The sequence below is a fragment of the Fopius arisanus genome, unplaced genomic scaffold (genome assembly GCF_000806365.1).
Source record: "Fopius arisanus strain USDA-PBARC FA_bdor unplaced genomic scaffold, ASM80636v1 scaffold00025, whole genome shotgun sequence".
NCBI lineage: Eukaryota > Metazoa > Arthropoda > Insecta > Hymenoptera > Braconidae > Fopius > Fopius arisanus.
Genome location: NW_011887764.1, coordinates 1,213,173 through 1,238,259, shown reverse-complemented (window position 1 = coordinate 1,238,259; position 25,087 = coordinate 1,213,173). Strand labels below are relative to the sequence as shown.

The following is a 25,087-nucleotide window of genomic DNA, read 5'->3' as shown; positions in this document are numbered from 1 at the left end:
TATAATGTCAGAGCAAATATGTGGCGCATTATTCGGGCACAAAACGTCCGAGGGGCCCTCGAGGGTTGCAAATAGGGTGTTGGCTAACCCGAACAATATTGCCCACTATTTGTCGAGTCACGGAGTCAGTTCCCCTCGCTGCCCCCGGGTAAGGCGATCATCATTTCGATAAACATGAACTCAAGGTCGTTATTATCGAACTACTTGCTGTTTTGGGGTAGAACAATTCCTTCAAGATATCCCGTGCAACGGAAAAACGTAACGGAAGGTGCGCAATCCATCAGCGCGCATCTGCGGCGTTTGATTGTCTCTTTCCTCGAGTAATAATTGCATGTAAATTTTCGATGCTGTTAAGTTATGAGGCAATGGACTCATGACCGAAGTAAGAAACTGCACGGAGAGAAAATGGAGGAAAAAATACTATAGTCACGCAATCGTCGGCTGAAGAATGAGTTGTCATTTTTATCGCTCACCAAATTTTCCTATTCGTCCTATTTGTGGCGAATTCAAATCTCGCTTAGACGAAGAAAAAACGGTGCAGTAGATTTTACAGAACTCATTCGAAAATTTTCCTACCCGTTTATTTGATTAATTAGTAGTATTTTTTTTCGCGTGAGCTCCAAGCTTTTCGTCAGCCAGTCATTTCCAATAGATAATCCGCTTTTTGGATATTAATTTGGATTTTAATTTGGATTTTAATGTACATTTGTTCACGTCGTTAGGACAAAGTTGAGGGAATGGGTAAAATTGTGGACTTGTGGTGGGTAATTTCAGTTCCTGAAGATGACGATTGGATTATGACAGGATCATAAAACGTTAACCCCTAATTCTCAATGAATGTGACAGCGATGGGCGTCCGGACGCTTCTCTCTCGACTCCACTCACCCGGGGGTTTATTGGATTCCAGGCGCAGCAAGGGGTCTACAGCGACCCCATTGATAAGGGTCATCACAATGCTCCCCGTGTGCGGACCTCAGTCGCCCGGAGACCCCACCAAAGCGGACAATGGAATCTCTCGTTTAATTCAACGTGTAGTATCCAAATGTACGAGTCACTCAACCCCACACGCGTTCGTTCGTCTCAATAGTGAATTTTCCGAAGAGAACGGCCAAATGGTTTCGTATTTCTCTAGTCTTCGACGGCTACAGCTCCACTCAATTTCTTCAATTTATCCTGACGTTTTTTTTTTCATTAAAAAATCCTGACGTTTTGTAATCGACCATTAACGGTTTTGATTTACAGAAATTGGAGGAGCAATTACATAACGCTGGGTCAACATTGCGTGGGAAATCGTTATTTTACTCTACGTTATGGCATTTCAACTCCAATAAAATAATTTTAATTTGTTAATGTTTTCGGTCGTAAATATTGACATAATAAAATTCTGACATCTTTGAATTTAATGATAGAATCAATGGCCGGTGAGTGATTTCCCAAGTTTGTGAAATTTTACTGAACGTCCAGGAAAATTACTGCAGTTTTCTCAAAATTAAATAAAATCTTATAATTTTGCTTAAAAATTACTTACACCTCGATAGAAATAAATATTTTTACTTGCATTTCTGGGAATTACCAGGAATGAAATAAAAGTCAATAATTGTCAATTAAAATTCACACTATAATTTTTTATCTATAAATCGTAAAGAAATTGTCTCTGTTATAATTTTCTAAAGAATATTTGTATTTCCGGAAAATTCTCTATAATAGAAAACCAAAATTTTTGTTAACAATTTTTTTTCTTCCGTTAAAATTATTACAAATTGAGTTTGACCACAAATTGGTGATAAAATTGTTGTAGAAATTTCTTGAATAATGCAATTTTCGATTCCCCTGAGTTTTTCGGTGCTCCATAAATCACGAGAGGGTTGTCCTTGTTATAATTGACTGAAGAATATTCCCATTGCCGAAAAATGTTATCTCTGATGGTGAAAAACACCTCGAGAGATCAATGTAGCTCTGGTGGCGCACTGGCCGCATTGTGTCGGACCACTCCCTCCACCCGACAGTCTGACCAATCGTGATGCAGCTACTGGCCGATCCCCAGACTACAACCCATGGCATCTCTCATCCTCCTCTTTACCTCAATGCCCGTTGTGACGTCACCGACGCCATTTTCAAGGCGCGTGCCAGAGCGGCGATACAAAAGGGAGTATTAATCCCACGAAAATCCGCATATCTAATTTAAACCGCGCGGGAAAAAATCAGTTCTGGGGGTTGAAAAAATTCTCCCGGACATAAAAAAAATTGTGAAAATCTGACTTTTTGCCTTTTGCAAGAATCCGAGGGTGGGATGACTGACGGAATAACTCGTTTTGACTGGAGAATGAGGGAGAAACAACTTTTTCACACCAAAAACGCCAAAAATTATTGCCTCCACCACTTGTCCAGTCAACAACTCACGCATTTTTATGGTATTTCTCATGTCAAACATTTCACCTCACCTTTCACATATCATTCATCGGACTTCTTACACATACTAATGTGAATTTTAAACTCAAGTCACACGTATAGTTTTGCGCCTTTTCCCGTAATGGGTGAGAATAAATTGTGAAAAATACTTCATGAATAATGCAATGGGGAGTATTGAATTTGTCAATCATGCAATTGGAGTGTTGGCAGACGGGGGGATTAATGGGTTTTGTCCTAGGGGCAATCGTTCACTTCAGGTGCTATTTATGGGGAAAATCGGGCGGATCTGTTTCGAGAGGAGTTCTCACTATTGATTGTAACGGACTGGCGGTTCTGACAGCACCGATCACATTATACGTTCTCCAAGATAAAATCAATCAAGTGCATAAAAAAAAATTGTAGCAGCATTTATTGCAAAGGTTTATCCTGAAATCCCCGAAAAATAGATTCATTCTGGCTAAATAGAAATGTCATTTAAGCCGGGACTCAGGGCATTTTTTAATCTCAATTTTAAATAAAAAGAAATTTCTGAATGGGAAATGCGATAATTTGATAGAATTCCAATTGAATTCCAATCGAACAGCAGTCGATAGCTAAATATCAGGATTTATTTCTATATTATGTTTAATTTTCGTTCGATTTCCGGAAGATATGTTTTACTATAGTTTTTGGGGAAAAATCGAACCGGAATTGAGAGTTTTTTTTAGTGATTTTTTTTAGTGATTTTTTAAGCGAAAGAAGAGGCCAGTGGTGGGAACTGCAGAAACCATTTGCCACCGTCAACAAAATCATTAGACCATGCGCAAATGGCGATATCTTTGTCAATCGAAATCTCGCGTAATTGCGATGTATTTCTCTTAATCGCAGCTAAACGACAGGCAATTTATTCCGTTGGAGTTAATTTACGCAATTATATAATTACTCTCGAGAGGACGGTGAAAATGCTGGTGATCGGGAACGGGAGGAGGAAGAGAGGGAGACAGTTAAACTCTGCTGCAACTGCCTAAACGGGCCTTCACTCTCATCTCGTGTCCAGTGTTATACACTCGTCGGACCGGATAATAACAGGTAGTTTAATTTAAAGAGGTCTAATGGCTTCACGTTTGAATTCAACCTCAATTTTAAACTTCTGCTCATTCTGGGAAGTCATTTCGCTCAGTCTTTCTCTTTGTTGTTAAACTATTCTCAGATTCTTCTCCCGAAACCTAAAAAATTATTTGGAAAAGTTTTTTCATTGCATTATCCAACAATATTCTCATGAGAAATTGTCTTTTACAATTCAGCAAGGATAATGCAAAAATTGAAAAAATATTTTTTAATTTTCATTCAATTTTTTTATTGCAAATTAATTGCCGTTTCAGAAAAACGAGGAAATTACTGTTGTAATTTAAGTTGTTATACACCGGAAGAAATATCTAATAAAAATGACGTATACCTTCTCTGTAATCCAGGAGTGAAAAGTGATTTCGAAAAATTTTACAGAACTATTAAAAATTTCCTTAAATTTCCATAATCACTTCGGTAATTGGCAAGCGTACATAAGTTCCGACACAATGTTCATTAAATATTTTTCTCCGTGTAATAAAAAATTCAAGTGACATTGCGATTGGAATTTCTTGAAAATTTCTGACAGTGTGATTTTTCCTGGCAATGATGGTGTACCAAGAATGACGAATCAGAATCAACGGAGAGAGCACATGAGGAAGGGGAGGCAGTGGAATCGAAAGGGGTAGAGGGGTGGGGTGAGAGGGAGGTTTAGTCAGTAGCGCACGCCAGTTGAAATAGTGAACGTTGCCGACATTCCTTTAGGCAAATTCTTGAGAACCCGTTTGGTTGGATCTATACCATTCAGCCGTGTATCTCGTGAAAACTACTCTAGAAGGTGATTTTAAGGCGAAGCAAGGTGGATTATGTGGCATTACACCGTCAATGCAACAGTGAGCCCTTTTCCAGAGGCAATATAGCTTTCTCATGCTCTCCTGCTTCAGCCCTTTTTTGTCACCCGGGAGTGATATTACCTATTTGCGCGGGGGAGCCAAGAAAAATGACTGGAGAGGGTTGAGGGGATGGCTGTCAGGGTCTGAATCAGTGACACCAGCCAGGAGGGTTGCGAGCGAGGGTTGCTGGTATCGATTTTGAACCCTCTTTCGGCTATTCTCATATGTGTTCGGCAATATTCCACAAGCTTTTTCGTCAAATGAGAGAGAGAACGGAAAATGTTGCGGAGAAATACACGAAAAATACATTTTCTCATTTTTTCAATATTTTTTTTCAACTCCTACATTCTCTCTAATTCAATCTCTAATTTTTTCAGATAAAGTATCGATTCACTCCACGATTTACGACTTTCGGATCAAATTCTATTACTCATTAATGAAATCATGATAGAAGATAGAAAATTAATTTGGAATTTTCGAAAGTACAAGTTCGAAAATATTGATAATATAATCTTGCTCCATGCTGCAATAATTTCGTGTAATTTTTTTTCATTCTCCATTGCTCCAATCCGCAAAAATATTCCGAAGAGATAAATACTTTCCGCCGAGATATACGAAGGGTTTATCTTGCATCTTGGCACATTTCCATTATCCTAAATGCGTGACAATTTCGCATAACGACTCGAGTAAGAATGATTTCCACTCGAAATCAGCGAAAGCGATACGATAAAATCAGTCCTTTAATTATTCACGAATAACCAGAGAAATCTGTGCCTAACAACTAAAAAACACCAATAAAAAGCATTTAGTCAATTCATCCTAAAAATCCATAAAATTACCCACGACCTTTTTACTTCAAGTTCCCTCAAAAAACTTTAAACTAATCATTATTATTTCTGTTCTCGTTGAAGCTATAATAAAAAAATATAAATAACGATCGCAAAATGTCAGAACTCTCTCACACTTGAAATATTCTCCTCCAAAAAAATGCTTGATGATTGAGGCCAATGGTAAAGAAAGTAATCAGAAATTGAAATGAAATGAAATAAAAAAGAGGCGTGTTAATAAAGCCGGTGTGCAACAAAAGCCCAAGGCGTGGCCAGTTGCAGAAGGCGTGTCTTTGTCTGGGAGCGGTGGAGGGAGCAGCAGAGCGCAGTAGCAGCTGCAACCCCCCACCCACTCCGCACGCTGTTTATCCTAGGAGAAAGAGAGAAAGCCATATAGATTGATATGATTAAATGAGATAGAGTGAAAGAGGGAAACCCCCGCGGCGGTCTTTACACCCGCGCAAACAGTGCCAGGCATGCGTTTTACACCCACACCGTGCAACTTTTTTGCCGTTCGGACAGGCACTCACCTCGTAAACCTCCCATCCACATCCCAAAGGCGCCTTTGTCTTCCAGCCGGCATTGGCCCAGTGCATATACCGTATGTCACATGTGCATTATGTATATCAGTGGGGAAAATAACAGGGGGACAAGTTTTTCAAGTCATCGCGACCGGTTTGGCGTCCTAATACACCTAAGTCTCGCCAGCACATTCCGGATATCGATATACATTCGATATTGAGTCGTTATTAAATACTGGATATTGTAAATAACCATGATGATCGCTTTTATTTTCCCATAGGAGAATTTATGGAATTGATCGTGGGATCATTCAATTAATATTTCAGAAGTATTGATGCAGGAAACATTCTTTTTGATTGTAGACAAGATATTACGCTTTATGATTTTTTGTTAGTATTTTACTTCACAGGAAACAGCTTTTGATACGTTCGAATTTTCCCGCGGATTGGGAGGACGTAGACGGATGCGCGCGCAAACGGTGCGAGCACACCCGGCGCCGCCGGCGGGGAGTGAGGAATTATGAATGCGGGATAATTACGTCACGACGACTGATTCGGCGACGATAAATGCGTAAATATTTGTAGATTTAATGGTAAATATGAGAGTTAAAAAACTGAGCAAGTTTTCTTCAGGTGAATCTTCCATTAAATTATTTAGCGATCGACAAAACTGATACCAGCAGTTGTCACACAAAAATAACGCGGAATGAACCCGTTCATGGTGGAATAATATTTTCCCAAGGGTGGAGGAATCGACGGCAATCCAAGAAATGGGTTTTATATTATTGTGCCGTGGGAAGAGGGTCCCTTAAAGAGAATCATTTAGAATTCAGTTCCCTCCCTGCGGCTTCCTGTCTTATATAATTTGACCACTGATACACGATATAGAGAAGGACAAGGAATAGAAATAAAAAGAGGCTAGGGCGGGTGGAGATGGGGAGACGCCTTTTTGCCAACGTGTCCTGAGCACCTCTCTGAAATCTCTCATAGGGACTCTCCTGCCGCTGGTCTTTTTGTACGCGGGCGGATCATTTCAGTTTGCCGCAAGAGAGAGAGGAGTAAGATGCAAAATGCCTTACTGTGGTGGTGCAAGAGTGAAAAGGAGATGGTATATCATGGCCTCCATTAAGCTCTTATTAATTGCGGGGATCTGAGGGACCGCCTGTGCCTCTTTCTTGCCTCTTCCCTGTATACCTGCCGACCGCCATTCTGACCAGTCGCATTAAGTAACCATCTTCTGTCTCTGTGAGGGTTTTAGGGGACAAAAGATCGAGATGAGAGGATATAAACGGAGAAATTCATAGCGCCGGCGACTTTTCGTCCCTTCCCAACCCCATCCTCTGCACTCGTTTTGATTCCATCACATGTTATACAGTGATCGATTGCCCTGCGCATGGACCGCGGCTTTCTTAATATCTCAATGCAACGATCTCGTCCGGCAAGATGAGATGATGAATCATTTTTTTCAAGATCTCTACTAGCCAATTGATTTTTATTTACGTTTATTCGAGGGAAGGGGGGGGGTCATTTTGTTTTGCTGAAGAGACGGCAGTGCTGTTTGAGGTTAGGTTTCTGGGCCTCGGCGGGAGAATAGGTGGGGGAATCGAGGGGTGGAGGAGAGTGTGGGAAAAGTGGGGCCAACACCGCCCCACAGATAGACAACGATGTATTAAGAGATAAATCAAAGAAACTCTATGTGATTTTAATCTTATAATCGTTTTCTTTATTATAAATATTTGCTTTTTAATATATATTTATATAGTTTACAAATAACAATTTACACAGCGACGCGATATCTAATATCGTCTCAGTTTGTTTTTCTCTTTTAGCTCTTTTTTTTTAATAATAAAACACTACTTGGGGTGGTGTTGGCACTTCTACCCCGTGTATATCGTTATTATTGTGTATGCACATTTTGACAGAATGACTTTTGTTTGGAAAACAAATGAAAACATTCAATTCTACGGAACTATCTAGATATTAATTCTAATGTCTTTGTGACCTGTACAAAGCGACGCTTTTTTTTTGCTGTTTTCCTTTGATTCTCTCACATTTATTTGTTTTGATTGTGAAAATTGTGTAGCTGACTTTGTTTTTATCTATGTATAAGTTCACTGTTTTTAATTTTTTTTTTTTTGTGATTTTTTTGTTATCTAGCTAAAGTACGCGGGGACCATTGGCATTAATTTTTTCAGGCCCAATACTCACCGGGGATGGGTGCATAAGGGCCATGGGGGTAGGGGGGTGCTGACGATGCGTCGACGAGGGATTGCGAGGGTGTCGCTGACGTCCAGTCCTTGTAGGACGCCGCTGCGTGCGCATGGTGGGGGGTGTGATGACCGAGGCCTCGAGCGCCGCCTAACAACAGGCCACCGTAACTCGCTGCTGCCGCCATGTTGTGATGATGATATTCATGGACGGCTCTGATAATGGAGGATATAATATTAATTACGACGACCAAATCTAACTTCATTAATAACGAGTAAATATTAATTAAATATAAAAAAAACCTCGGTAATTTCATTTCGTACTATTTAAATGGCTGTTCTCAATTCGCATAAATAATTGTTTTCAATTACCTGTGATGATACTGGGGGTAGTGGGGGTGCCACGGGTCCGTTGCGTAATCGTAAACGTCGCCGGGGTGTTGACTGTTCCAGAAGGACGGCGGAAAGTTTCTAGTTGACATTGGGATGTTTTCTGAAATAAATAAAAAAGACACTATTATAATCAGATGGACCCGCTGTTAGCAGATGCGTAGGTTACGTGACCGATAAGGACCGTGAGAGTAAAACACAGTGAGGTTCGGAAGTTGTCGAAGGATCGAGCATCATTGAGACTTAATTTTCCTTTTTTTGAATAAGGCATAAAAATTTCAAACTCTGGGGCTTCCCCCCCCTTCATCTACCCAAACACCTCTCGAAATTGTCTGATAAAATCTCCCCAACATGTTCCTTTTTTTATCCCCAAAACATCAAAGCCCAATACCCACAGCCAATTCCCTAATTCTAGCGAATATGTGACGCATCGGGTTATATTGTAATTCCCGCGGATTTCGGTTCAACCGATCGACAGAGACAAAAGTACAACAGATAGCGGTGGAACGAAGAAGCCCATGCAGTCCACATTGTTTCCCACGGATGGAATGCCGGTCCCTGGGAGTATCGCGGAGATGCTCTCCTCACTGGTGTCTGAGTGAGAAGGAGAGGATTCAAGGGCTTGAAATATGCTTCACCGTCTTGTCCGCGCGCCCAGCAAACCGCCCGATTGGCTTCCAACTCTCATCGCCGTCACAGCAAGTATAGATTCACCAATTCCTCCACCCACTGGTAACCCTATTCGAATGGTCACCATGTGGAAACGACTAACTATCGCGTTAAATATTGCGATTTGCTTAAGCCACCAAACCAAGATGCTAGCGATAAGTCGATGCTGCCGCGCGCCTCTTCACCCTTTTCCTCTCTTTTTCATTTATTTCTGTTTCTCTCTATTTTTGTTTCTCGTCTTTCTCTCAAACTGTCCGCGTCTTTGCTCCGGACTGTCCTTTATTTATTAACGCAATTAAAGAAACAGAGTGTCGGTCCACTGCTCGCAGCGGTCTTCTGGGCCTCTCTTTCTTCTATGCCGATGGGGCCCCGCACTCTCACGCCCCGGTGAAACAAAGATGGTGACATGCCAACAGGATAGTAGAGAGTGAAAAAAAAGGGCCGATGGAGGTTGAGAGAAGTGCCGCGTTCAGGAAGAACTGTCCTGACGACAACCCGATGGGGTTAGCGGAGTTAGATTGGGCCTCATTCAGTCAATTGGACGTTTTATGGATGAAGGTCAGTCACAGATAGGTCTAACAGGAAGGAAATGCGAAACTAAATCCATTGTATACGCCTTTAGATGGGGTGAACTTCCGGAAATTGAATTGCCGACTATTTAAAACATTAAATCTCACTTTCATCAATTCGATACTGAATTCTGTAGTCTGTCCCACATGTTACATCTGTCACGTATTCATCGACACCCAAATAAATATATTTCTACATGTAAAACACGAATTTCACTCGATAAACAAAATTGCCTGGCTGATGCAGCCATATACTTGTCCCAAAGATTAAGCAATGTCTCAGTGTCTCAGTATGAAGCCAGTTTTGGTTCCCGACGTCATCATCAGATTAACTAATCACACATCGCATATTCAACTCTCCGCCTGCACTAGTAAGAATGCACACATTGTCACTTCTAAAATTCAAATTAAATAAATTCTCGAACTCTGTGCTCCCTTTTTTTGGACCCATCTGAGAGTGAAGAATTGAAATATTTTTTTTTCCTCATCTGGATGGCGGTGACTTATGCAGGCATATGGCATTGCGCCAAAACTTTTCGCCATTATAAAGACGTTGGGTGCTCACGCGTGCAAGAAGGCGATACGTCAAAACGTAAAGCCATGATACAGGGGTGGGTGGAGAAGGGGAGGGAAGGGGTGGTGTTACTTGTGAGGGCCCCAAGCTGCTGGTCTTGAGGATTGATGTCCTGGCGCGACTGGATGGCTTGTTATTCCGATTTAGAGCGTTGTTCCGCGTGTGTCACACCACTCGCTGGGGTCTTTGAAGAGAGTAGTCAAGCAAACGAATGACTCTGTATTAGTTTCATGGGTAGACGACTGATGCGACGCGGCAAAGACCGCGTGTCAAGTAATTGCGGCTTCTGTCGCTCTATCTACCGGTCTCGGTAACGTAGTCACACGAGACTTTCTGTACTCATGCGGGCGTTAATTTGACGGCACAATGCGTAACGACATGCTCAATTTCATCCTTCAGCTTTGTTTTTCTTTGGAGGATATTTTTCGGTTTTTTTTTTCTTGCGGCTGTTAAAGAGTAAATGGGAAGGGTTGGAGGACAAGAGAAGGCGAGAAGATTGCAGGGGTTGTTGTTATGTCTGAAATTGATTTTCTGTTCAATTTAACGATAATCTATGAAAAATTAATTCCAGGTTGTGAATTCTAATAAATAGTTAACATTCTTCTAATTTACAGTGATTCAGCAATTATCATTTACATTATTGAGAGGTAATGTGAATTCAATTTTCACGCGATTTGTGATTTGGCTGAGCACTTGAAGATAGGAATGACCGAATTACATAAAAATTTTCTTACATGTTCCAATGGAATAGAATGAGAATAAAATAATTCAATGGGATTGGAGCGTCGTTCCATTTTCTTGAGTGGAAATCACGTAAAATCCGAAAGTTTCAGGCGAAAAATTCCACAAGCTAAAACTGTCCCGCATTCTTTACTCTTTACTTTGAGAAGCTCTTAATTTACCACTCTGTACTCTCATGTATATAGAAAGCAAGAGTAGGGGAGTGAAGAGAACGAGGAGCGCCGATGAGGAAAGAAAGAGGAAGGGAAAAATTCAGAGGGTTGAGGCACGTAACAATTAGGTCGATGTTGTCTTGAATTCTAAACAGGCTAGTGAACCGGAGATCCTCGTGGAGTTTGCGGTTGGGATAAATGTGGGTTTAAACGACACCGATATAGCAGCTCGCCCTGATCACTTGCCAAAGCCTCGCAGTGCAATTGCGCTTTTTCTTATTCACCTTTTTTTTCTTTCGCCAACTTTTTTCCACATTTTTCCGGTCGTACTCTCCTTACGGCTCTTTGTTATTCACCTCGGGTGCTCATTTTATTGGAGTTCGGATTTCAACTCCCGGATCACGGGGGACATGGAGAATTGCCGGAGGAGGGGGCTTGTTAGTCCTGTCAGAGGACCAAGTGGCTCGAGGTACTTTATTACATTCTTTCAAATGCAATGACTTCGGATTGATCTTGATTTGAGAATTATAATTAAAATGTTACCTTTGACTTTATCGTGTGCCAAGGCACGTTGAAAGTGTTCCTCGACCTCGGACGCTGCGTCACCTCGGTAATGAGTGAAGACAACGCAATTGGCACTAACGTATTGGGCTCTACTCTCACCATCGTCCGAATCCTCGGCTGTCGTCCCTGCACCTACAGCTGATTGACATATTTCGTTACGAAATTTTGTCGTTATTTTTATTACTAAAACAAGTTGAAAACATTTATTTTAGTTCGGTCATGACGAATTTTCATATCGATTGAGCTTGATTCTTCAAAGAGAACGAGAGTTTCTTGGTTGTTAAAAATTCATTGAAAATTTATAACATCAAGTACACTGTAAAAAATTTGGTGTAGACTTCTTGGGACAGCAGACGATCTCAATTCGACCCCAAAATTCGTGTTTCTTAAACTGTGTAGACAAAAGAATTTTTCGATCATCCAGAAACCTTTTCTCTCTGTGTTTCATCAGTACTCAGATGAATATTGAGGAATTTGGGGAGAAACTTACCATCAGTCGACCTGTCATCATCGAGGGTTCTCGATGGTTGGGTGGTAGTACTTGTTATAGGTGCTCTAGGTTGGGGTGTAGGTCGTGGCGATGCAGGACTTGGTGCTGAACCAACGGATCCCGCACTACTTGGTTGTCCCTGTGGTACACTTCCACTTGCTGCGCACAACTCCAGACCCGCAGCCTCCAACGATCTCTGATGTACATTTAACTGAGTATCAGAAAGAAGATGAAAATTGGAGATAAACTGATAAACCCAAGGAATGATTGAAATTGAGCTTCCAGGCATCGGAATTTTACAGTAAAATCCGTTGAAATCGGCCGCACGCTTTATTACCCCATTGTCGAACGAATGAATGCGCACGATTTTCGGAACAATGGAATTTATCGATGCAATTTTTCAGTGAAAATTCATCTGCCATGGAGAACATCTGGATGAAATCGTCATAATTAAATTCTTCGGTGATTCAGTGGTAGTGTATCGCGGATAGGGTGATGCAGTGGAGAGAAATTCCAGAAATGAGACAAATAATCCAAAACACCGGGCTGGGATGTTGGTGTGTGCGCAGTGCTTTGGAGATTCGTCAACACCTAGTGGTTCTACTCGCCTTTCGCCTTTGACGAAATTCTTGAAACGATTTAGAGTGCTTGCACGTCGACAAGCTGAAGGGCGTTCTGCCAAGACCCAGCATTTTGGGGGTTTTAAGAGCTTTCGAGACAGCAGTTGATGGTTGACCTTTATTTGAATGCATTTAGGGAGGATTGGAAATGGATCAATGACGCTTGTTATTGTGACGTAGCAAGATTTATGTCGGTTCTATTTTTGATTGGTCGGAGAGGACTTTTAACCGCGAGGGATTTATGAGATGGTGGTGATGCCGTGGATTCAACGATTTCATCGGTTGAATGTCTGTTTAAAGCGTTCATTGCGGCATGACAGAGAGAAATAGAAAGGGGTGCGCCATTATTCGGTAGGGCTCGTGGGAGTATGTCCGTTGAAAGACATGTGTTTCTACGTCTCTAATTTTGAGGTTCTTAAGAAATTCCTAGGCAGTGAGTATCCAAGACGTTTAGAGCATGTAGATAATAAAAATTAATTTTTATTATATATTTCAGTACGTTTATGTTGTTATTTGAGAGAACATTTTTCAGGTTGAATTCCGAGAAGTGCATGGACAAATACATGAGTCTTTGGTTTTTCTGTTTAAACATCTGTAAAATAATGGGACCATACGGTCCCATCCAAAGAAAATCCCTCGGATCATTATTTCATTTGTTCAGTCAAGAAACTCGAAATGTGTGGATGTGTCTTCCTAGCAATAATTTCGAATAAAAAAAGATTGCAACTCAGCCAGATTCTTTTTTATTGAAAACTACTGATTGGCAATAGTGATGTAATCTTTTTGTTGTGACAATGGCGGGGGGAAAGGACTTTGACGGACCTTGTTACGTGATCACATATATTTTCTCATGCATCCGTCCAGTTTCGGAATCGCTGATTCCAGATTCTTGAAAGGGTGAAGGAAGTAGCCAGGAGGTGGTGGGGGGATGTAAAGGGGGTGGATAGTGAGTTCCATTGAGACACATAGCGACGCCGAGCGTTGGCGTCCATTGTGCCTTCAATACAACTCGAAATGGGAGGGTGAAACGGGAAGCTGCAAATAGCACTCGGACTATGCGACGTCCCACCTCATACCCACCCCCCTCTTTCGACTGTCCGCTTATCCTCGTCACGGCTGATCGCAACGAGACCAAATAGCACGTAATGCTCGCTATTCATTAGATCCCAGCGATGCAAATGTCACCGTGGGTCATGACATTCCCCGCCATTTTTCGCCTCCCCCCCTTTTTTTTCATCCGATCGTCGAATACTTTTTATTTTTGGATAGATTTTGTCAATTGGATCGAAACGTCACAATAACATCGGTGTCCATTACTGTAGAGTCATTCGAAACGCGCGACTGAGTGTCGAAAGGTGAACGAGTATTCCGAGGATGCGACGTACTGCTGAATGCCAAACTACGCGGTCAAGATGACTCTATTTTGTCCACTGCGTGGTCGCCATTTGGTAGAGGTGACATTTTCATCGGGATGCGAGTTACTTCAGGCGATCTTCAGCATGTTGACAAGCAGGAGCGGATCGCGACGTGAATCAAGGAGTTAAGGAAAATCCCTCTTTCCGGTATATGTGATTATCCAGTAAAAATTTTGAAACGTTTTTCGAAAAAGTTTAGTTCTTGCGTTTATTCAAACTATTAATTTTTGCACTGAAGCCAAAAGCCCTTGAGATACGAAATCGAACGTACGTTACAGCGGGTTGTCGTGATAAAAATCGTTACGTAAATTTGTCAAATGAAATTAAATGAAATGATTTCTGAGTTAACGTTAGCCGTCAGAGAAGATTGTAAATCACTGTGGGATGAGCGTGGGAGAATTGCTGGATATTGATAGTTAGCGAGTTCGATCTGTCTGGTCTTTTTAGAACAGGAAACAGCAAACATTATGGCGTCGCTCTGAAGGGCAATCCTACACTCTTATTCCGCACAGCGCAGCCATTGTTAATCTCAAGCAATAACCAACCTCGTAACATCAAGATTATTATAAATCCATCCATGACGCGCGGGGCGTGTATGAATTATTATTGCCTGAGTGACCGGACGTCGTCGGGCTGGCGATTTCCTGGCGCTGCCAACACGCGGTAATCTCTCCGCAGAGTGAGAGAGTTGGCTAGCCCCAGTGGTCCTTTTGGCGTTGTCAAGACCCTCTGGACAAGAAAGCCTTTCGTACATTGAATCGGCGGCAGACGTACATCGCACACCGCCTAACCAATTACGTTCATGCATCAAGAGAGACGCGCGCGTTTCATCCTACGTCTCAGTCTGGAGAGCTCAGAAATAAGTTGACGGTGATGTATGCCTGGAGTACGTGGGGGTGTTCTCCATCTTTTTCATCTTCGTCGAGTGAATGAAAAAAAAAAAAACATCCGAGGCAACGCCTCAACTAGATGTTATCATTATCTGCTCTAATAAACCCTCACAGCCGACATTCCGTGAAACCGTACATCACCCGTGGCTCCAACCGCACCACCAGGCAACTCTCATGACCCGGAGAAAAAAAACATCTACGGAATAACACCACTCGCTGACACCTGACGTTTTCCCTGCGCTCTCAAGTTATTCAAAGGCGGTGTTGAATCGTCTTTAACAAAACAACACTTAAAAACAATTTCGGCTGAATTTATCAAGATGGTGGTGTCGCTTGTGGAAGTACTGAGAGAGGCATACACCAACGACAATGTGGTAATTAATCGAGTCGTTCGGCAACCTTCGACTCTAGCCCCCCCCTTCCCCTCTACCGCCCCCACCGGACCGGAGGTTTCTGATGCTTCTGCGGGGCCTCTGGGAAGGACGCGGATCCTGTCGCGGTCCTTCAAAGCATTCCGAGCTCCCTTTCCCCGTACCCCCACTCCATATCCATCGTTTCTTTTTCGTCGCTCGCCAAACATTCACCCACCGCCCCCCTCCCCCTGCGCCCCTCTTACCACCCGCTCCCCCCGTTTTTTTTTTCAGCCAACTGTTTATAACAATAAGACGAAATGAGGAGATTTTCAATGTGTTTTTAGTCGGCTTTGTTTAGCGGTCAAAAATATTTGATTTACGTTTAATTCATTTAGTTTAAATAAAATTTAGTGCAATTTTTATTTTGCAGTGTGCTAAATTTTAATGAAAATTCAGATACGCTCTGTGGAAAAATTGCACTCGGAACTTCAAATTAAATAACTTGTAATTTTTAAGAACAATATGGAGATTAAATTTTGTGGTAGGTTTTTCATTGACTAATTGGTTGACTTGATGGTATTCGAGAAAAAAACCGTGAAAATGTGGAAAATTTTGGCGATTATTTTCTTGAATTTTAAATTTATTGATTATTCAAGATGAATGAGAAATTTCGTGAGCGTTTTTAATTGAAATTGAATACAAGTTCACCTGATTGAAAATTAAAATAACTCTCTGATTGTAATTTCAAGAAATTTCTAATAGTGCAGCTGTACCTAAAAATAAAAATACAAGCTGTCCGCATCTGATGAATTTTCTCATCGATTTAGTTTCTCGTTTTTTAATTGGATGTGATTGATACTCAGAGATGGGGCGACGATGATCAGCTCCCACATCAATTACAAAAGTCGGGGGGTGGAAGCCGGAGAGATATGCCACAGGTAGCAAAACGAGTAAAATGGCGATTGAGGCTGGTGAGAGGGAGAGAAGAAGAGAGATGGAGAAGGGTCCCAGTGGGTAACAAGCTACCATCGAGTATCTCGCAATTTGTTTGCCAGACACGGCCATTCGTCGACACGATTCTCCTATCTTCGGTTAAGATGAGAGAAGTCGGACTTCTCGTAGCTCTGTTTCACTCTTTTCGTACATTTTCCATTTTTTTTTCGCTTATGCCGTGTCTTCGTGTCCCTCACTTCTTTTTTTTTTTATTTGTGTGGGGGTTGGGGGTGGATATCTATCGATAATGTGAGTGAGTTCCCCTCTGGTTAGGTTTAGCCTTCATTAGCGCGGTAAATCTCACTCGCTCCAGGTGGACAACAACACTGAAGACGACAAATTACCGCATATCGGCACATCCTTATTCTCGACCTCGATTAGTCCATCCGTGGGAAATTAATCAACGACTCTTTCCTCTCATTTCGGAAAGTCGCTTTTTCAGGCAGATTTTTTTTCGCACATCTTCTTGGTCTAGAGGACTAGCCTCTAGAACCGACAGCGGAAACCTAACAAGTCCTATAAAATGTTTGAAATTTTTTTTATTACCCGATAACCACATGTAAATTTTCAGTGTTGTCAAATTCGAGATAAAAATTCCATAAAGTCTCAGCAATTCAACATTGAATAATGCCGCGAATTTCCACGAGACGCCGCAAAAATGTTATGCAACGGAAAACCGAACGGAAGTTACTCAGTCGACAAAATCTCAAGTGAATATGTCAATTGAAATATCTCGACAACTCGGAGACTCATCGATACGTAGTCGACGACGAATGTAGAGAATTCCACGCCAAATAAAATGCGTTTCCGCTGACATCTCCGAGAATGGCAGTTTTCACGATGTGAGTGTTCGTAGATAGAAGAACCCCTCGGTGCATGCGTTTTTTCAGAACCCAAAGGTCTTAACTTACTTAAACAAATGATAGCATCTCTAGAATGGCGAGTGGTAGAGCAACGAGTAAAAAGTCATTTTATTCGCCATAAAATCCCTTCAATTTTTCCCGCCGTGTGTCTCGATACCTGTGGTTATCGAGATATTTCAAGCGAGAGCACCCCTAATTCAATTTATTCCCAGCAGTTTGAGTTGATGAAGAAATAAAATTCATGCGAATTAATGTCAACTCGTGGAGATGCTCGCGGCGACGTCGAGTACAGCGAGTGCTGAAAAAATGGCATCACTTAAGCTGACGTCATTACGCTAATGTCCACCGATCGGATGATCACGTGAAGATAAAAGCGCACTTCCCCATGTGGTGCACCGCATACAATAAATTTCCATAAAACATTGCCAATATACTCCGACACATCAGCACTAAATCGCACCTTTTTCTTAATCAATTCAACATCAAGTGCGAAAGTACAATTGACAAATTTGTCATTTACTCCAATTCGGGTAATCAGTATCGGCCTATCAAATACATTTCTTGTGGAATAATTTCCATTTGGTGTGATCGAGCCGCAGTACAGGTGTTTTCATGCGTCTACACGTTAAAAAAAAGGTGAACGATGTTGTGGGAAATCGAATGCAGGTGCAATTAAGTATTTGCGAATAAATTCGCGAGTTCGAAGCTGGAGAATAGGCTTTTTTTGGTTTGAAAAAACGAGCGATATTTCAACAGGGTTGAGCCACTAAAACTGAGAGCTTTGAGTTTCGAGATAGGGTAACGGCCCTCTTTAGTGTCTGTTATCAGGTCGCATCCGATATGCCTTGAAACGACGAGGATTCTGACTACCTACCGCAGTCACGGCCTGTCCAATTCCACTTGACTACCGTCTCTAATCTACACCCTGGAGAGGCTCTCAGAAATTTCCGATTAAAAAAAAGAAAAAAGAAATAATCGTCGAGCTTAGAGAAATTTTTTCGGTGGATCAGTGTTGGGAAAGTATTAAATCTATCATTAATGAAACTCGTGATGTCACATGCGTCATGGCAAGGACGTTATGGTAATGAGCGGTGTGGATTCAGACTCGTCGTAAAACTGGAAGTCTCGTCCAGGTTCGTCATTAGAGATCACGATAATGGAGCCACACGAGGCGAAAGACACTGCGGGGAATATTTATGATGAGAATTATCGGGAAGGAACACGGAACACAATTATTCTTTCTTATATCGCCAATGTGGAAATATGTGGGAATTATGGAGATGTTCTTGCTTTAATGGACATTTTTCTACATTCAGACAAATGATTTATGTGTATCTAATAAATACGGTTATTTAAATACCACCAAATTGTGGGTTTATTTTAATTTGGAATGTATTTATTTTTTTTTGTTTTACGGTTTATCTCTGTTTGTTTTAGGCTCGGTAATTAATCATTTGGATTGAGTGAATCTTTTTGCTTTTGGTGAACAAGAAAAATCGAGTGAGGATTCTCATCTGATTTAAATCAACCGTTTTTTAGTTACGAAGATTGTTTGGCTTAATGGATTTCATTGTTCATTGATTTTATTGTCTTTTTGGGGGGAACTGAATTTTAACACTTTGGGATTTGCATTCTCTCCGCCAACTATTGGTTAATTCGATGATTATTGTATGAACACAAAGGAATGAACACCTCAGGGCTGTTGCTGAATTTATTAGAATTTTTGGTTAAGATGTTTTTCTTTTAGAAAGGTTGTAAGACGTTTTGAAAATTTCGTGAAAGAATATAAGTTTTGTACTGTGTGAACAAAATCAATTTTTACTAAAATTGAATTATTAATGAATATAAATTAGTATTATTATGAAGATTATTTATTTAGCATAAATTTTTAAAAATTTTCTTTGAATAAAAACCATCAGAATATGAGAGTTTTTTTTGTGGCTTTCCACGGAATTTCCAAATATCGCCCGGACTTTTCCGGTAATCTCCGGAGACCAAACCCGAATTTTCATGGTTTGACTCAGGTATAGAAAGCGTGACATGCGACTAAAAATGGCGATGGGCTTGAAGCGTTGACGGGCGTGAAAAATTTTACGAGGACCTGTCCGAAACAGCTTTCAACGGATCTAATCTAATGCATATTCCTTAAGTGATCATAAAAAACCGGGAGTATGAATCCGTGAATAGACTCTTCAGTTGGAGATGGTTTATGGTAGGTAAGTGTGAAAGAGGATTGTTGAGGGTGATGATAGGCCTGGAACATTTACAGAGATGTCCTGTTTCGAGAGGAAACATTCAATCCAGCGTTTATTATTCGAAATTCCCTGCCGATCTCGCCGAGCTGACGCTAATTGGACCAGACCTGATCACGATATTATGACATTCGATTGCGTTAAAGCGGATGGAACCGATTCGACGACATATGCAGCCGTTGGACAAGCGGACGTTGCGTTGGAATATATTCTTTAGTTACCGAGCAGCCGGGAAAATCGATTAATTATTGAAACGACCAACCGGACGCGCAAGGCTACTCCTGAACCTTTCCCGAGGTGATCGCCAAGTCGATTTCTCAATGTACGACACAACTTGGAAGTATAATACACTCTGATTGTGTCTAACGATACATTTTTACCTTCGGTCATATGTGGTTGACTTTTTTTTCACTGACATTTTTTTTCCACATCGGAAACATGCTACCGATCGCATCGCATTGGCCCCGTTGCCAGCGAGGACGCGGTCTTGCCGGTACGTTTGATGCCCGCAAGGACGCGACGAATCAAGAGAAAGATCCTGCGGGACGATACTATCTGTACCTGTTTTTCTAAAGGTCACATCGATTTTTTTTACTGAAGGAAAAGCCGAAAGTCTCGGGTTGGTCACAGTAATTCAACAAATCGAGAGAAATTCCTATTTTTGTTTCCACTAAAATAAGAGTTACGGTTGGTCGGTTCCCGTAATATAAAATAAAATATGCCATACGGTCTAAAGAGTGCGGATTCTGCTAGAACACGTTATCAATATAATTTTCAGCCCTTGAATCTACACGAGAAAAACAGATCATTGAAATCAATGTGTCTTTTTACTAAATTGGGTCAATTTAATAAATTTGTCTCTCCATCTTTCAAAACATAAATTTTTCCCTGCGAATGAAGAAAATCTAGTAAAGAATTTCTATTCCCTCCCATATACGATATAACCGTATATTTGTCTCGAGTTGGCATCACAGTAACAGCTCTATAAAAACGTTGAGGCGTAAAATAATTTATAAAAGTCGTTACATACCGACGTAGCCATGAAAAACGTTAACCGTCATGAAAATATGAGCGGCGAATTAAAGCGACTCGGACAGCTCGTAAGAATAAGGGATAACCCCTGGGATAACCCCGGCATATTCGTGCCGATAATCGAAAGGAACCGGTGATTTGAGTATTTCAATCGGCATGCGAGGAGGAATTAAATGAATAAGAAAGGGTGGATGAAAGGAGACGGCGTTGATCGGTTTCTCCCTCGGCGTTCGCGCGTGTCGCCGAAGAATGGCGCACCTAGGACTAAAAACGGAACAGCCCGGTGGAATGCAACGTTGTGCGACACACAAACGCACCTTGATGCTCCTGATACTGGACCCAGAGAAAACATCTATACATTCGTGAGGTATCACAGTGACGACATTGCAACGACAGTTTGTACGTGAGATATGGGAGAACGATAATTGTCCCACACATCCCAACAATGTCGGTACAGAATCTCATTCTGGATGTCTTTCGCCATATTTGAACCTGATACATCACCAACTTGAGGGCTATATCATCTCATCGCTGATGCATCCATGTCAAATCATATTGTAACGTTACAACGAGGGGTTAATCTTTACCGAATGTATCGCACCACATTTATTGCGGATTTCACATGATGTCAAGTGATTTCGTATGAAATATTCATATTCTTATTCATATCATGAAATCATACGACTTCACAGATTTCAAGTGATCGGTCATGATTTCACACGATTTCATACGATTTCAAGACTGATTGCATGTGATTTTCATTAAAGGTTACACAGCAATTTTACCCATGGATAAGTTGGATAAGTTATAATATCCATTTTACATGCGGCTTTCACTCTTTCTTTTTCGAAAAAATGTCAGTGTGCGGAAAAGTTGTGACATTTTTCAGGACATAGCTTAATTAATAAAAATTATCTGTTGAAATTTACTGATTCAAACGGTTTTCTATTTAATTTAGCTAATTGAACTCAATATAATTGTTGTGCACTTTCAATATATAATTATAGATTTTATTTATCGCATACATTTTTAAATAAGATTTTCGATGGTCTTTTCTACGGGAAAAAAGTGGTGTGTTTTAATCAGTGGAATAATCAATTGATAGATGGAATGTCTGAATCACGTAAGTGCAAGTGCCAATCGTGTTATCAGTACCGCAATTTCTTAATTTTTTACAAAAACGAATGGATTACAGCAGATAGTGCCAATTTTCTTATTAAATTAGCATAAAGACTCCGTTATCGGTCAGGCTCTCGGATAAGATAATCAAAAGAAATCAAACTAGCATCTGCACATTTGTAGTGAGGACCACATGTGTTTACTTTACTTCTCGAAGTTTGAGTATTTAAAGGCGAACGTTGAAGCGATGATCTATCAATTCTTCAACTTCTGCTCTCCTGCAATAGCCTACGACTTCATCATGAAATCCTTCGCCATCTTCTTCATCGTCGCCGTGGCCGCGGCCTCTGCCCACACAATAGGTAATTTTCAAAATATAAATTTACTGATTGCCGAATAATTTCTCAATTCATTCAGATTCTATCCGGTACAAAAATTTTCCCATTTTGACCGTCGAAAAACTTGAATTGAGATTCTCGAACGTTAGAAATAAATTGAAGTGACGATCGGTTTTAATACCGAATTCATTGGAATTTTTGTTATGTTTGAAAATTTAATTTGGCAGGTAAAAAATGTACGAGCGATAAGGAGTGCTATCCTCGTCCTCCTCTGGGTGTGAGATTCTACTGCGATCCGGACGAGCACATCTGCTACTCCAAGCAGATTACATCCCCACATCCACTGGGTATGCATAAATTCAAAGCGAACAAAATTATTTAGGGCAATATCATCACAGCGATTGATTTATGGATTGATATAGAAGGTCGTCACAATGATTTTCTTGTTTAGATAAATATTGCAGCACCGATTCAGAATGCGTTCCAGAGCACCCACTATTGGGAGTCAGATACTACTGTGAACCCGCCTCAAAGACTTGTTACACCAGACAAATTGTAGCCCCAACACCACAGAGTACGTAATTTTTTTTTTATTCATCTCCTATCATTTATGAGATGTCTAGTGAATATTCTAAAAAATCCAGTATAATTTTTTTTTTCGTCTATCTTTTGTCAGCCAAGTAACTAGACTCAAGTGATACAACGAATATATAATATGTACATAGATTTACATATATTTACAGTATATATATATTTTTTATTTTTCTTTACGAACACATTGAACCGTGAGATGCACATGCGCCCAAATAATCCCAATATAAAAAAGATAAAGGAAATTTCAAATATTTCGAAAGAATGTCCGTGCGGCGCATGCGCGTACGTTCTCGTTCATTATTATATTTAACACTGTCTTACTGAAAAGGTATATGATATGATTAAAATTTCTTTAGCAGAAAATTCAAGAAATCTCAGAACAATGTTTTTTTTTATTAACTCAATTTTTTTCCTCCATTTTTCAGCTCGTTATTGCGAGACTCGCGCCGACTGTTATGGTGTACCTATCGGAGTTCAATACTACTGCGATGTCAAGACAGAAACCTGTGCTAGCAAGCCACTTGTAAGCTACACTTTGGAATAATTACAAGTATTCTTCATAATAATAATCATTACTCTTTATGATATTCATTAAGAATCTATTGAATTGCCAATAAATATATGTTATTAAATTAAACACTGAGTTTACGTTAGCTTTCCAATTCCCCCACCCCCTCCCCCTTCATTTAAGTAATAAAAAAAGTCTGCCAGAATTTGTCAAAGTTTATTATTTAGAGAATTAACAAATATATTATATCATGGAATATCGTATGAATTAAAAACAAAGATCATTGGAAAAATCTGTCAGCGCATGTCTTTGAAAAATTTCTACGATGGCATTCCATTAGTGAACAATAAACGACAATAGTATTGATATAAAAAATGGGTAAAGGTGAAAAAGGGAACAAAGCGATGAAAGAACGAGATAACTCATGACCTATGTGAATAAACTCTCATTCCACCTTGGCAATCGGAATCGCTACTAAATGATGAGAGTATTCTCACCACGTTTTCTATCCGCGAGAGAGGAAGGCATGGCGGATATGGCGGATCTTCAAAGAGCGGCACCGTTGGCATCGTTAATATAAATTACCCACGCGCGTCTACCAACCGGGTCCTTCTCTCTCGCAACGATTTTCTTCTCGTTTCTCCATTGGATATGTTTGCTAAAAGCTATCTCTCATCCTTCTTGGATTTTCTTAACACCGTTGGAGGGGAATCAGACGACCCTCGTGACACTCAAACACCGGTGCTAGTGCTAGTGTGTGTCGACGTTACCAGATTCCATGGAATGCCCATAATTTTCAAAAGCCTCTTTAATATTCTGGCTTCTGTCCTGCCATTTTGCGAATCTTTAACATATTTGAGCACTTTTTTTTTCAGTCTGTCATCAAGATTGAAGCATTTCTCAATCTGCTAATTTCTAGTTTACACCGTTTTACGGAGAGATTTATTGATATAGTGATAGAAAAAAAAATGTACTTCATGGACTTTTATACTAAGCGCAATACTCAGGGAAGAATGGAAATTTTCAGGGTTCAGTGAAAATTCGGTAAAGTTCCAGAATATTAAAGGGACATAAAGACGATAAAGATGATAAGTACATAATTTATTAAAATTACTAGTCGATATCAATATTATCTATCAAATTACATCCACATTCCAGTAAAATCGAACATTTAAAAATGTTTTTTCTCCTGAATCGTAAAATGGCACCATGTCACTCCCAGAAAATTAATAAAAATTAATAAACATTTTAGTGACAGGAAATTTAAAATAACTCACTGAATTAAAGAGGGAAAAAAATGAGTTAGTGAAAATATATTGAGCACATGCGTTATAGATTCAGTTGAGCGGAAGTGATTACTAATTACCCAACTATATAAGAGCCAGTAAATTAAATACAATTACGTGGAGCTGTCGGTATGGAGGCACCCGACATCATAAATGGCAAGTCGGGAAGTCAGTTGACTTTGGGAGTGAATAAAAAAATGGAATGAAATGTGGAGAGAGGGAGGCCATCACCTGTCAGTTGCTCATCACAGAGACAGTTGAATATGGCACTCTGCACCTTGACTCTTTTTGTACAGATAAAAGTTATCTAATGCAATTGCGACTCCTTAATGTTTCAATCCATGCGATTCAATTGAATATTTATGACACCAGAAGCATCTTCTCAGTCGAGGTGCATTCAGGGGGACTTGACGAATCATCTTGTCCACGATGACTCAAGAAGCTGACTTGGACTTTCGATTCGTCACTGTCAGGTACCCGATGTCACGAAAAGTTAGGAGCAGACCTTGGGGACCGACCACTGATGAGAGTCCAGATTGTGAGGGTGAAAAATGATCCGCGAAAAAGGGGTGCGCGGCCATTCCAGCGGGAGGTAGTCTATACTCATGGGAATTCAAAAAATTTCAGGAAGAGATGCTTCTCAAAAAGAAAAGGTTAATATCCCTGATTGTTTACCAAACTGTCAGTCACCGGTTTTGAAAATCAATAGGACTCCACAACTTCATAAATTAAAGTAAACAAGTCAATTTTATTTATCTTTCCTTTATTATTCAT

General features: G+C 40.5%; 1 protein-coding gene across 2 annotated transcripts in view; it reads right to left on the bottom strand.

The window, feature by feature from the left end:
- vg (vestigial) overlaps positions 1 to 25,087 on the bottom strand; it is a 47,281-nt gene that overhangs the window by 3,316 nt on the left and 18,878 nt on the right. The window contains exons 2-5 of one of the 2 annotated variants that reach the window (XM_011301973.1): positions 12,051 to 12,261; positions 11,540 to 11,743; positions 8,274 to 8,394; positions 7,903 to 8,117 (exon numbers count right to left, since the gene is read on the bottom strand). In XM_011301973.1, coding sequence (XP_011300275.1) covers positions 7,903 to 8,117; positions 8,274 to 8,394; positions 11,540 to 11,743; positions 12,051 to 12,261 — 751 coding nt within the window. The remainder of the gene's footprint in view (positions 1 to 7,902; positions 8,118 to 8,273; positions 8,395 to 11,539; positions 11,744 to 12,050; positions 12,262 to 25,087) is intronic. The other variant, XM_011301974.1, reaches the window with a different exon arrangement.